Here is a 13,892-nt window from a genome sequence, read left to right as displayed (position 1 = left end):
GATCCAGTATATGTCAAAAATGGTTTGAAGTTAAGAGTTTAATGCAAGGCGGTTTTTTTGTGGTAGTTTCCACAGGTGAATGGGTTAACACAGGCAGGGGTAATTGCTGTTTAAATAAATCAGGGCCTGTGTCTGTACAGCTCCTGTAAATAACAGCGCTTTTCTTTGAAGTGTCTGTTCTGTTTCAGCTCTTTGGACTGCCACTGTGGAATCCTCCCATAGCTTTACAGCTTGAATAAAAAACAACGTTCCTTGTTCAGCAGAAGCACCCAGAATGACTGGAGATAAAAAAAAGAACGCCATAAAAAAAGACCTACATTTAATTTATTAGTCTGTCTCCGGAATTTCGGCAGAGTTCTGTTTTCTTAAAGGTCAGGCACTGCAGTGCCACAGTATCTCATGGTCTCTGCTACCATGAATCTTCAGCCTTCTTTCTTGTGTTTGACTCGGTGCACTGAACTAGAATGACTTGGCGAATTCTGATTTCAAAAGCCAGTTGTCTTTTAATCTAGTTATTCTATTCAGAGAGGAGAAATTTAATTGTGAGAAGGGGATCGGAAAATTCTTCCTGTCTGTCTGTCTGTCTGTCTGTCTGTCTTATTTTCTTTGTTTAAGCGATCTTGCTTGAATCTCCTCTCTGATGCTGTAATCCCTGGCAGGAACAGAGCTACAAAGTTGAGGGGGAAAATTACAGCTTGTATATAACTGTGGGGGGTAATATTAAAAAATGAGCGATTGCCTTAGTCCCCAAATGGCCCCTATTGGCATGAAAGTTGCATAACCTTAAAGAGCACACATGTACATTTGACATCTTCAATGAGGTTGTTGCTTTTACTGCTTGTTATTATAAAATAGTGGACTATTGCCTTCATTGCAGCGCCTTTTGTTTGATAGTTTTTGCACGTTGTTAATTTTGCCTTTTGTATGCCGGGCTGTATGTCCCACTTCAGCTACCATTGCTGGCAGCATTACATGGGGTTCCTGTGTGTACTTAAACCTGCACGCCTGCAGGGCTGGTCAATCCCAACCTTCCAGTCTCCTGTTAATCATGCAGCGAACACGCATCCATGTCATCTTCATTCATGCAAGTGCAAAGTCTCTAGTGGTATATCTTATATACTGTAATACTCCTTATAAAGGTTTACCGTGGTAGTTTTTCAGTATTCTTTAGTACTGCCATGCTTTCGTCATGCTCTTATACTATATGCTCTTACCATGGGATACCATAGTATAAGGGACATGGGCCTAGATTTTGCATTCATTATGTGTGTTGAAATGTTCCCTTCATTTAACCTCCACTGTAAATAGCGGGGTTCCGAAAAGTAAAGCGTTATATGTCCCCCCGTGTTTAAATGACATACCTATAATTTTTCTTTTCTTTTTTTTTTATTTAGTCATCGCCACTGATTTTTCCCCCAGTTTGGAATCGGCAATTGCACTTTATTGATCCTGGTTCACTGCTGCAACCCCCCTGCGACTCCTCCAAATGTGTCCCTGCCTAGCCGTCTTTTTTTGCACTGCAGATCCACAGCGAAGCCATCAGACCTATAGTTCTGGAGGACAACACAGATCTGAATGGCACCACAGCAGACCTGCCAACCTTGGCCCTCCCTACCCGGGCAGTGCTAGGCCAATTGTGTGCCACCCCCTGGGAATTCCTGGTCACGGTTGGCAATGACGTAGATTGGATTCAAACCCACGATCTCCAGGCCATAGGGTGCATCCTGCACTCCACACAGAGCACTGTTACTCGATGTGCCACTCAGGAGCCCCCTGTAATTTTTATTTTCTTTTTCATTGTTAACAACTTTTTACACAAGTTTTAAAAAAAGCAGTGCAGTGCAGTGGCCATTTTTAAAAAAGCTTTGAAACAGATTTTAATATTATAGGTGTAAAAAGCTGTCAGCATGTTAACAATGAACAGAAAAATTACATATATTATATTATTTAAGCAGTAGACGTATGACGCTATATTTTTCAGAACCCCGCTATTTACTCTTTGAAGCTCTAAGCACCATTATTAATGCATAATGTATAGTTAGTTATCAGTGGAATACCAGGTACAATATGCACTCTAAAACATCAACTAATCGCGATTAAAAACTAATAATCACCGTGCAAACATAACTTTGGTAGACTTAAAGGCAGTAATATACTTTAAATCACAGATAAGAAATCAGCCAGATTTTTTTTTTAGTGGTGTTAGATTCCATATTTCACAGGTTTTTACATATGTGTAGAGATGTGCTATTCAATTGGGATGAAACTAGTTTTAGACATATTTTAGCACAAGCTAGTGAGACTATGAGAATCCAGGGGTGCTGGAACTAAGGGTGCTGGAGGTGCGGCAGCACCCCCTGGCTTTGCATGGCTTCCATCATATACAGGCATACAGTTTTATTCAGTAGCTTTCACACTCCCACTATAAAAACTGTTCCAGCACCACTGTGAGAATCTGAGTCTATAGTCTGCACTTAGGATACACAACTAGTAGACATAAACATAAACAACCTTTATACAAAAATATACAGTACAGTACAGTATTTTCATTAGTTCTGTTTAGTTGGCTTGAAAACACAAATTGTTGAGTTGCACTTTTATATAAATTTCAATGATTCACTAACATCAACTTGTATTTAATTATACACAATTTTTATTTTTATATATTTATATATATATATATATGTGTGTGTGTGTGTGTGTGTGTGTGTGTGTGTGTGTGTGTGTGTGTGTGTGTATGGTTTTGTCTTTTGACGTGATGTCTTCATGCATTGTAACCAAATGAATAACACTAGATAGAAATACAGGGAATATATTCAACCAGCAAAGTGATCTACTGCTGGGATACATTCTCTTAATCAGTCATAAGTTGTACCTGTTGTCACACAGCATGATCACACCTAATATCTGCTACAGCACTTCATGTGCAGGTGACAGTTGAAATAATTAATTGCTTACCTGAAGTTCTACTACAATGGAAGCCTGTTGTACTTTTCCAGGCTCGTTACAGCGGGAGAGTGAGTGGCTGTTCTGATTAGTGTGTCATGCTCCTTGATGGCTCAGTCTGCTGCACTCCTTCTGACTCGGCTCCTCTGACACACTTTATTATGGAACATGTCCCTGTTTCGTTGTGAGGAAATCTTATCACTGATGGTTGCTTAATAGGATTTGGCAGCCATTTATCGGGTAGACAGTTTGTCATCGGTTACTTGCCTGGGTTTCTTTTTTTTTCTTTTGCCTGAGCAAGAGGTAAATCACGGAGAAAGTATCTGCTCCGTTTCACGGCACTCACAGTAAATCATTGCCTTTACCTTACATGATATAACGATATGCAAGTAGAGAACACATCAATGATAGAACCTGCTTAACAGTGTTCCATATTGAACTCCACATTGGGACTATGCAATGGATATTACTGTAATAGTGATATTCTGTAAACAGAATGACATGGATGGCCTTATTTAAATGATTTAAAGGATCAGCCACTGTTTTAGATCAATTCAGTAAACCCCTATCTCCGTGTAATCCAATCTGTCAGTTTTAGGAAGTCACTAAGCTTCTTGTTAGTAGACATTAACATTCTTATTGAATTCATTAAACTGATGGCCTATTAATTTAATCCCATTAAAGATGGGTTTGAGGTATGCATTAGATACTGGGCTTTTGCTGGAAAAGGCTCTGGTTTGAATAAATGTGGACTGGTCAAAGTACCAGTGAAAAAAATGTCACTCCAGCTGTGTTTAGGGGGGGTGCTTTTGCTCTGCAAGTGGGCTGATGGTTCGTCTCCTATCCTTAAAGAAGAAAGACACAGTAGAGGTGCACAGAGAGAATCAAATAAAGCTTCTTCTTAAAGCCTACTCCTGTTTGTCTATGTGAGCCTATTGATATGCAAGTAATCCCCAGGACTAATCCACAGTAAATAAATACATACTGATGAACCCCGTCATTCCTTTTCAATACTCCCCAAGGAGCAGCATTCCCTTACCTGTCCTTGTGCCAGTAGTGTTACTATACGTTCTTCTCCAGGTCAGAGTATTACAATTTTACCATGCTGAATGGAATTACAATGTGTTTGGGGGGCTCCCAAGTGGTGCATCCAGTAAAGGCACTCCACATAGAGTGCAGAATGCACCCTATAGCTTAGAGATTGCTGGTTCAAGTCCAGGTAATGCCATCATCAATCATAGCTGGGAGTTCCCAGGGGCCAACACACCCAGGTGCAGAGGGCTCAGGTCAGCAGGGTAATCCTTGGTTCACCTTGCACCAGAGACTCCTGTGGTCAATAGGGCACCTGCAGGTCTGCTGCAGAAGCCACTCTGATCTGTGTTTTTGCACTGGTGGCTCCACTGTAGACCTGCAATGCAAAAAAAGACAGCTTGGCAGGACATGTTTCAGAGGACACATGTGTCTGCCAGCATTTCCCAAGTCAGTGCAGGGTTGCAGCAGTGAACCAGGATAAGGAAATAATAATTGGGCATTCTAAATTGGGGAGAAAACCAGGGTAAAAAATAATTGGCAACAACTAAATTAAAAACAAAAAAAACAATGTATTTATTTAATACTAAGTAAATATGTCATTAAAAACAAACTTGTAGCTCACAAGCAAAACATAACAGTATAAAAAGGCAGAGTCTGTCCAGCCATCGAGACCGGGTAAAAATTTAATTTATTGATGTTGTTGTTTTTTTAAACCAGTTTACACCAATTCTGGAATAGTTGTTAAATGTGGGTAAAATTTTTTTTTTTTTTTTTTAACTGACTATATCTGGTAAAGTAAGAAAAATGGATTTAAAGTCTTGTTTATTTCCTGCTTCACTGTATCTGCAGCCAGTTACCCATCATGCAGTGCCTGCTGCTTCAGGTTAGCATTGCTTAATTCTAAACCTCAGCCAGTCAGGTTCCAAGTATAGCAGTCTATATGCTACTGTGTAGTAGGGGTTCTTGAAGGGATGCCGACTTCATTGCGTATCAGTGTCTAGGTGAAAGGGGATTGATCCCTTCAGACTTCATGTTTTGATTTCTGTAGAATTATGAATCAAATCAACAGCAGACTTCTGCCCAGATAAGCAAACAAAACGCTTCTGCTCTGCTCTTTTTTAATCCTCTCATCCATCTTGTTATTTCAAACATATTGTGTCAGTGTATTCCACTGGCAAACAGAATTACGAGATTTCTAAATATATATAGCGCAGATTTGGCAGACTGAAATTGTGCACTGGAGTGTCCGTCTTAGTTTGCTTTAATCCTCCGGGGCAAAGTAAGGATTAGTCTTCACTTCCACACAAAGCCCAACTTCATTTTCCTTCATAATTTCCATGCCAGGTTTCAGGATTCCCGTTTTCCTCTACATGAACTCAAATCCTGGTTAAGTCTCTTGTCTCAAGTGGGTGTTAAACTGAGAGGCTTGGGTTTACATGGTTGACAAGGCTAAGCAGGATTTGTTGGATTGTGTTCTGAGCAAAAGAAGCTTGGACAGGTTCCAAGCATGTTTTATAATAATTAATAAAATGTGAATATTTTTTATTTTATTTTTTATTTAAATTTGTTTTTGTATTTATTGTTATGCAATTTACACTAATTTTACATTCATATAACACAACCCCCCCACTTATTCATTAGTCTCTTTAGTCTGCACTTAGCATATACAACTTGTATACTTAACTCCACTGTGGCTATATATCTCACAATTGACCAATTTCTGAACCCCAATGATGTATCATAGCCATGAACGTTCTATAGCGAGGACAAATAGTGAAGGCGAGAGAGGACAGCCCTGTCTTTTTCATGGGGAAAATGTCTGATTTGTAAGAATCTTAGCCTGAGGATTTCAGGTTTCAGTGTTGATGCATAAAAACCAATAGAATGGATCATTTCCCCAGGGACACAACACAGTCACAGATGAGACCTTCAGTTTGGTTAAAATGTTTTATTTTCTCCACATTATACCCTATGTGTCAGCTCAATTTGCTGCTCTCCAAGTTTTCAAAATGAGTGGTTTACAAACCCATGAAAAGGCAGAGTGATGATGTATGGGCTATTTAAAATACCATAGCAGTTTTCAGTTCAGAGCTGAGATATATTATGTAGTTTACTTTGTCTTAAAAGAGTTTCCACTGTTGAAGTATGCAAATCACATATGTTTGTATTGTTTGTGCTCCACCTAACAGAGCAGTGACTCTAACATTACAGTTATATGCCTTCAAATGATCAAGAGTCAAGTGTCTGAGCTCGACAAGATCAAGGGCAGAATGGGACTACTTTTTTGATGAACAAAGCTTCTAAGAATAAGCCTAAATAAGAGACTGAGGGCAAGCAGCTCTGGGGTCCTTGGAAGTTGGAACTCATTGAAGTTCTATAGTACTATGAACACTCCTTTGTCACCAGCTCAGCCCAGTCAATCAAAGGAACCATCACGCTTCTGAGAATAAAAGATCCTTTGGATGAGACGTAAAACCAAGGTCCTATTGTAAGTGACTCTGCAGCAGCAGTTATGATGCATAGCTCACCTCCTGGTCTCTGTAAGTCGCTTTGGATAAAAGCGTCTGCTAAACTACTAAAAAATAATAAACAAAGAAGGGGGAAGGTTACCTTTGTAATGGATCTCTAGAGTAAGTAATGTACCTGGACTGGAGAGATTCACAACTTCCATTTACAGCGTTATTGACGCTTTTTTTAAGGATTTGTTCCTCGCGATCTACAATATGCTTGCTAGTTTCACAACAGACTAATGAATTGCATTGATGCTTTATGAGTACAGATGTATTGATATGATAAAGCAAACTTTTTGTACATTTTGGGTTTTTCATCCCTCGGAATGCTCTGACAGTGTTTACTATCTTGATTCCATAAAGAAAGGCTGTGGTTTTTATATTGGAAGAATCTATCCATCCTGCAGTAGTTGTAAAAGAGTCTATGGGTGTTTGAGACATATAGTTCTGCCACTACAGAGTACTCTATGTCAGGCAGTAAGAAATTTAAAATGAATTGTTTGATGGGTCAGAGGTTTAAGGTTGGGGTTAATGTTATGGTTAAGGTTAATGTTAGGAAAAGGTTTCTCTGATCTGACCCTATTTCTCTGTCAGCCGGACACATAGCCACAGACTTTTATATTTTTTATCCTAAACTGGACATCACACATGAGCTTTGGATGTAGTGAACTGCTTCACCAATTATGGTACAATGAAAGTTGCTTAAGTTATTAAGAGTGTGGGAATCTGGGGGTGTATGTAGGCATCCACCCCTCTGTCTGTATTTCATACAGTGGATAAAGATCATGGTAATCTGCTTCTTTGTATTACTGATGGCTCTAATTTTGAATTTACAGTCATAGCGGGGGGGCATGTCACTGACATGCTTATTTAGTACCAAAGTAACCCACAACATCGTGACAGCAGCTAGGGTTCCCACAGTCAAGTCCTGTGAGCACAAGCGAGTGTGTGATTGTGTGGTAACACCGAACAAGGTGTCTTGGCATCAATCAGTCGGTAACATGGGATGCCCTTCTTTGTGTGCAAACCCAGCGTGACCTTCCTCTTGTTAACAGAGTTGGGTTCAAAGTTGTTTCTTTGTTGCCTAATCCTTTTAGCTCCTAATGTCACTAAAGCAAGCATTTTCTATGGCTGCTGACTGCTAATGTGATGTATAGCAGTTTTGGGGACGGGGGACTGGGGGTGGGGGGGGACTTCTTGTCACTTCAAAAAATTTATGTGATGACAGCCAAGTAACAAACGTCAGGCCAATTCATTGCATTGTGGATTTCATACCTAATGCATAGGGATTGGCCACATTTGTGTTGTAGCAGAAAACCTTAATTGACGCTGCATATTTCCACTTCAATATTCTTTTTGGATTCAAATGCATTTTTAGAATATTCCTCCCGTCGTTTAAAAAATTCATTCAGGCTGACGTAAGACATTGAAAAGCTACATCTGTTGGTTAAACTGAGCTTATTCCATGACTTTAAACACCCAATCATGTGAATTAATAGTGCTGCAAAAACACAAACACAAACTCAACCAGAACATGTATCAAGCTTTACTGCATGCCTAACATTTCTTACTGGGTTTAGCTATAAACCCCTTTCCAACTCAACCCTGTTTGACATGCATTATTTCATATTATTATAGTGAACATAAATAGCAAACTGCAACACCCTGACCTGTGCTTAGAGAGAATTCTGTAAAAGCCATGAAGTTTTCTGTAATGATTAAACTTTTTTTAAATACAGGTAGTGATATTTTGTTTTCACTTTAATTGAATAATGTAGCCTACACAATAATGTATATATATATATATAATATATATACATATATATATTATAATATATATATATATATATATATATATAATATATATATCTAGATATATCTATATATAGATACCGGTCTGATATATATTTTAGACTCCAGGGAAGATCGCGTTGTCGGGCATACTACAGCCTTTCTAGCGGTTACACCTTCTGCCTGCAGGAGTAGTTGTAGCAGTCAAGCTAACACTCTGTTCTGAGGGGAAGTCTGAGGAATTTCAGAGTGATTAACACAGCTGATTGTAATAAAAAAAAACTGTAACTGTGTCTTGAAACAGAGTCTCAGTTGCTAACATCACGTTAGCTGAGTCAGGGCACAAGCAGTACAAACTGGTACAAAAAGTACTTTGCTGCAGGAGAATTTGTTTCTCAGGGGACCCATGTGACATGTGCTGGGATTCAGGCAAAATGCCCCAAACTGATCACCTCCGTGCAAAAGCAATAGAATCTGATTAATCCCAGCCTCCTATGACTGCTTTGCTAAAGACTGTTGTGGCTTACTAAAAATCAGTATAAAAAATAAGAATATTTAATGCTCTATCACTGTTAAAAGGTAAGCTTTCCTGGAGTGGAAAAGTGGGTTTGTTATTTTAGAAATAATGTTATTTAGCTACTATATCATGGGTGTCTTTAAAGCTGGTTGAAATTATTCATTCTGTAGCTGGGATTTCTTGAGGACTGTCAAAGCATAGCTTCAAAGGTCAGTGATCTTTAATTTAACTATTTTGAAAGTGTTTACTCTAAGTCTATTTTGTCAAAGGACAAAACTCCAGGTTAATTTTACAAAATATAAAAACCAAAACAACAGCTCAGGGGTGGTTAAGAGATTTTGAATTATGCTACTAAGGGTTGGACAAAACACAGCTAATAAACAAACGTTTACCAAACACTGACTGAGCGCTGCTCTCACTAAAATGGAGGTCACGCTTCAGGAACCTTCTCCCTAACACACTCAAAATAAACTGGGGTGGGATTAAAATCCCCTAAAGGAATCCCTGTGCTGAGCACCCGGACCCCGGCTAACACACAACGGGATCCCGAGTGGTTGCTTTGTTTACTCACCCTGGTTCAAACATGCAGTCGTGAGGAACCAAGAACAAAGGACTGGCATTTGAAACCCTTTTTAAAGGCAAGTGGCCAGGGTTATTTGATAGTCAGTTAGTCAATCAACACCTGGCCACATGGTGCACATGAAGTTCAATTGGGCAGGGAGGGAATTATAACCTCCCAGCCCTGCCATATCTAGCACAAACTTTATTTTGCAAATTAAACACATTTTATTTACAAACAAAAGAAAACATATTATTTACATGTGTAGGGCTTCAGCCCTGCCACAGCTCCCTACGGTAGCAGCAGAGTAGATATATTTATGTGTTGCAAATACAGTACTGTACAGTAGGGGTCTCCAACCCTGGTCCTGGAGAGCTACTGTGGCAGCTGGTTTTCATTTCAACCAATCTCTCAGTTACTTAATTGAACCAATTATTTGCTTAATTAGTCAAGATTAACAGGTGTTGCAGATCCTTAGCCACTGATGATATAAAGACACCTATAAACCCTCCAGGATAGGGGCTCTCCAGGACTAGGGTTGGAGACCCCTGCTGTAGAGACTGCTGTTCTGAGTTGTCAAGCCCTTGCCGTGTTGTGTTTCCTCAGGGACGGGTGTTCAGTCAAAGGACCCCCTGAGCCTGGAGCCTCCCTCAGCCCTCCCTTCAGCCACACCGACCCCCAGCACAGCAGGTCGGGAGAGGTTAGACTGCGGCTCAAAAACAGGTACGCAGGCCAGAATCTCCAGTAATATTTCACTAAGCAAATGTCTCACAAGAACACAGGGCTCAGTGTTCTTGACAATAGGCTGACAGTTCTATCAGCTAAACCATGAACAGAAACCCAGATTCCAATATGGCCCACGTCATTGCTGCAGATTATTGCAGGCTGTTATCCTCCTCACTGACAGAACTGAGAGGCTTTATTTGCTGTCAGGTGTGTGACATGCACTGAACGCTGGCATTTATAAGAGTTGCGATTAGGATGGAACAGAGCCCGTCCAAAAGGTCAGTGACTCTCGTCTAACTGAGAGGCAGTGAAGCAAACTGGAATGTGAGCTGTAAACCACAGAGAGAAATTCCTACCACCAGCATTCTCCTTTCTTAATTGTCTTTTTTTATTAACTAGATATGAGAAATTCCAACCAGAGAGCCCAAACCCTGTGGTCGTGTGTGTGTGTGTGTGTGTGTGTGTGTGTGTGTGTGTGTGTGTGTGTGTGTGTGTGTGTGTGTGTGTGTGTGTGTGTGTGTGTGTGTGTGTGTGTCATTCCCACCATCCTCCCAAGTCCTTCTACTTCTGTTAACTTGTAAGCTTTTATAAACATTTTTTAAAACTTAAAAAAACAAAGAAAGCTGCTCATGAAGACACTGTACAAAAGGTATGGACAAGTAACCTAACACTTCCTCTTAAAACATTCATTTCAGTTTTAGGGCGAAAAAGATTATGTAAAACGTTCACAATTCCAAAACAAGTATTTGAATGAATAACTCCACAAAAATTGATTAAACTCAGTCCTTTACAAAAATAATAATAACAAATTCAAAACCCGACCATTTCCTTTTGTACCAGCTTTTTACTGCACTGTAGCAAACAGCCCAACATTTGGAAAGACTTAAACGCTTTTGCTCTAGTCAATGTTTTTGTTTTTAATTTTTTTTAATATTAAATAATAATTTGTAACTTGCAAACAGCAACTCAAAGGCTTTTAAGTGCATCTGAGTTGCACATTTGCATACGTCTTTAAAGATTTGATAATCTGCCTGTTTATGTTTAATTTCGCTGTGCAAGTAGCAGTTCTGTGAACAGTTTTAACTGTCATATGCGAGGGTCAGCAGTTAAAGTGTTATCTGGTGGCCCACTCCACAGTTAGAACAGAGCGTTTATAGGGTTAAAATATCAGACCTCAAATGGCTTCTTTGGTCTGTAGAAAGAAAGGAACATGTGGAACCCTGGGTAATTAGAAGGCAGGAAGTGCTGTATTCTTGATGTAAGTGCATCCCTTCGGGACTGGGTGTCACAGTTTTTGTTGTGCAAATATCCACGTCTGTTCAGCGGAGGTCACGCAGAGGTTCGGCACTGAATCTTCTTGCATTCCTTCGTTCTCGTCCCAAACCCCTCTTCATTGGTTGTGTTACCCTAAACTGGAGGGGGGGGGGGGGGGGGGGGGGATTCATAAAATAAAATTGGCTGCGGCAATCGATTGAAATGTTTCTGTTCAAAAATGGATTAAGACAATTCCCGTGTTGATTTTCATTTATATATCACATATATGATAAAATGACTTTTACTCACATGTCAATAAAACATAACCACCCTTTTCAATTTCAGTGCATTTGGTTGACAACTTTAACAGTGCTCTAATTACCATATTCAACAGTACAGTCACTATAGACTGTCTAGTATGTCTTGATACGTTGAAGACTCCTCTGCTTGGGATCTGTTTTGCTTCCTTTGTGTTGCCTATTGCTGAATGGAATGCATTTTAGCAGGCCATCAGGCACGCTTAGAACTAGTACATCTGATAGTACAGTTCAATTACTGTTGGATCTACTGTTATCCCTTGCATCTGCTGTAGGTCTCAGTTGAAATGCCAATCGTGTAAACTGAACCAAAGTCAATAACAATTGAAGTGGCTAAAGATCTAAATGCATTCTTTCTGCATTACATTATTACAAATGTTTTCTCCATTGCTGTGCTTGTAAGACCGGCGGTTGACTGGAAGGAGCCAGACAGTTAAAGAGCAGAATGCACCTTTCTCATTGTGTTTGGAGAAGCTTGCATACTTACCATTGTTGGGGAAATGAAGTAATGTAGCTAAGCCAAGCCAACTGATTGTGTCACTCTGCATGCTTTCTAATATCCTAGCATAGTCACATTGACTTGGTACCCAGTTGTCAGCAGCAGTGATTAAAACAGTGTACTTTATGTGTACTGGAGACATTCATTATGGACTCATTGTTTCGTTGCAGATCTGAACCCCTTGACTATAATGCAATCCCTGAGTTATATATGCACCCGAGCCTGCAAGTGACTGTCTGCTTCTTTGAGGTGCAAATCAAAAGGCATTGAATTGATTGGCCGTTGCTTTTGTCTCTCTCACCTATTAGAGACCCCACATGTTGTTGATGTGATTTGGCCATACGCAGCGATACATCTGTAAGCATTGCTGGCTAATGCTGAGATAGTGTTATATGGAATCAGGTATAAAAAATAATTCATGCATACCGGCTGTGTGTTTAGTTCTTGATTTTCTGCAAGTGCATTACTGTGGAGACAACTGTTTTTATTCCATCTTCCATCTGTTACTGGAGGAACGTATTGCACAGTAATTATTGCTAAATGTAAAGTACTGTTGAATCCCAAATTGTGAGATCCCTGGGCCGATTTTTAGAGAATTGAGTCAAGCAGCTGGAATGGGAATTATCAACTCATGATCAACTTGGAACATGCTTTCGTGAAATCTTGTATCTTGCAATGTCTTACTCGTTGTTTTGTTATTTGTAAATCCATAGGTTTAATTTATCAGTGTGGCAGACCCCTGTGTATGTCTTCAACACCATAACTGTACAAAATCTTGTTTTCTCAGTTACCACACGGTGATCTTCATAAACTGCAACCATGTGTTGTTTTTATAAGCATATAAAACCAGTTTCAGATAGGAAAAGGCAAGGCAGAGGTCTGTTTTACAGAGACAACATCTTAACTCTTTACAGGATGTTTACTTCATCCGTTATCATATGAGCTGTAATGATAGTTAATTGCATGTTTTAATAAGAGAGACGCTTTTCTGTGCCCACTCTTGCTAAATCTTCACTCGTTGCCAGTATACCAAAGCCAGTGCACCACAGCACAATGGAGCTGCTCGGGGCTTTTTACCGTAGCAAACTGAAGAGGAAGAAGAAGAGAGACCTCATACAAGGAGCTTTGTGTAAATCGCCCTCTGAAAACAGTGTTAACAGTATAGCGACTGGTTTTATTACTAAAATGCTGGGATTTACAGCCAGGTAACTTCTGCATGTTGTTTATTTATACATCTGTTGTACATTATTAAGTGTGTAGAATAAAAAAAAAATTAATAATGTATTTTGAGAAGACTATTGGATAAGCTTTTTTTTTTTTTTAATTCAAGTAGTCCACCATGTTTGTTTTTTTCAGAAAGGCAAAATGTCAATTTACATAACCAGAAATTTGTAAAATAAATAAATAAATAAATACATAATATAATAATAATAATAATATTCAGCGGCTTTTAATGTCTTTATTTTAATATATATATTTCTATTTTTTTGGAATCGTGATCGCAAGGGATACGCAGCACTCTGTGGTTTCTTAGCCAAGGCTGTCAGCTTGGCGCAGGCACAACCACACTCATACACTTCACTGGCACCAGCAGGGATTGTAATAGGTTAGCTGCTGGTGAACCTGTGGTCTATTTATTCATTGTACTAATAGCTTTAGTTTTGTATTCACAGTCGTGGCTGGAGATGTGTGTTACTATTACCCTTTTTACTGTTGCTTTGCATTGTTTTCTTGGTGGCTC

At 39.4% G+C, this 13,892-nt stretch overlaps 1 protein-coding gene across 5 annotated transcripts in view; it reads left to right on the top strand.

The window, feature by feature from the left end:
• The window catches only part of LOC121301384 (protein Shroom3-like), a 121,787-nt gene that overhangs the window by 83,553 nt on the left and 24,342 nt on the right, over positions 1-13,892 (top strand). For 2 of the 5 annotated variants that reach the window (XM_041230735.1, XM_041230762.1), the window contains one exon: positions 9,962-10,078. The exons of 2 other annotated variants lie outside the window; for them this stretch is intronic. In XM_041230735.1, the coding sequence (XP_041086669.1) occupies positions 9,962-10,078 (117 nt within the window). Of the gene's footprint in view, positions 1-9,961; positions 10,079-13,165; positions 13,357-13,892 lie in introns of those variants that run through there. One more of the 5 variants, XM_041230753.1, reaches the window with a different exon arrangement.

This window comes from Polyodon spathula, chromosome 2 (genome assembly GCF_017654505.1).
Source record: "Polyodon spathula isolate WHYD16114869_AA chromosome 2, ASM1765450v1, whole genome shotgun sequence".
In the NCBI taxonomy this organism is placed as follows: Eukaryota; Metazoa; Chordata; class Actinopteri; order Acipenseriformes; family Polyodontidae; genus Polyodon; species Polyodon spathula.
Note: the sequence above shows the minus strand (reverse complement) of the source record. Positions and strands in the feature narration are given on the sequence as shown.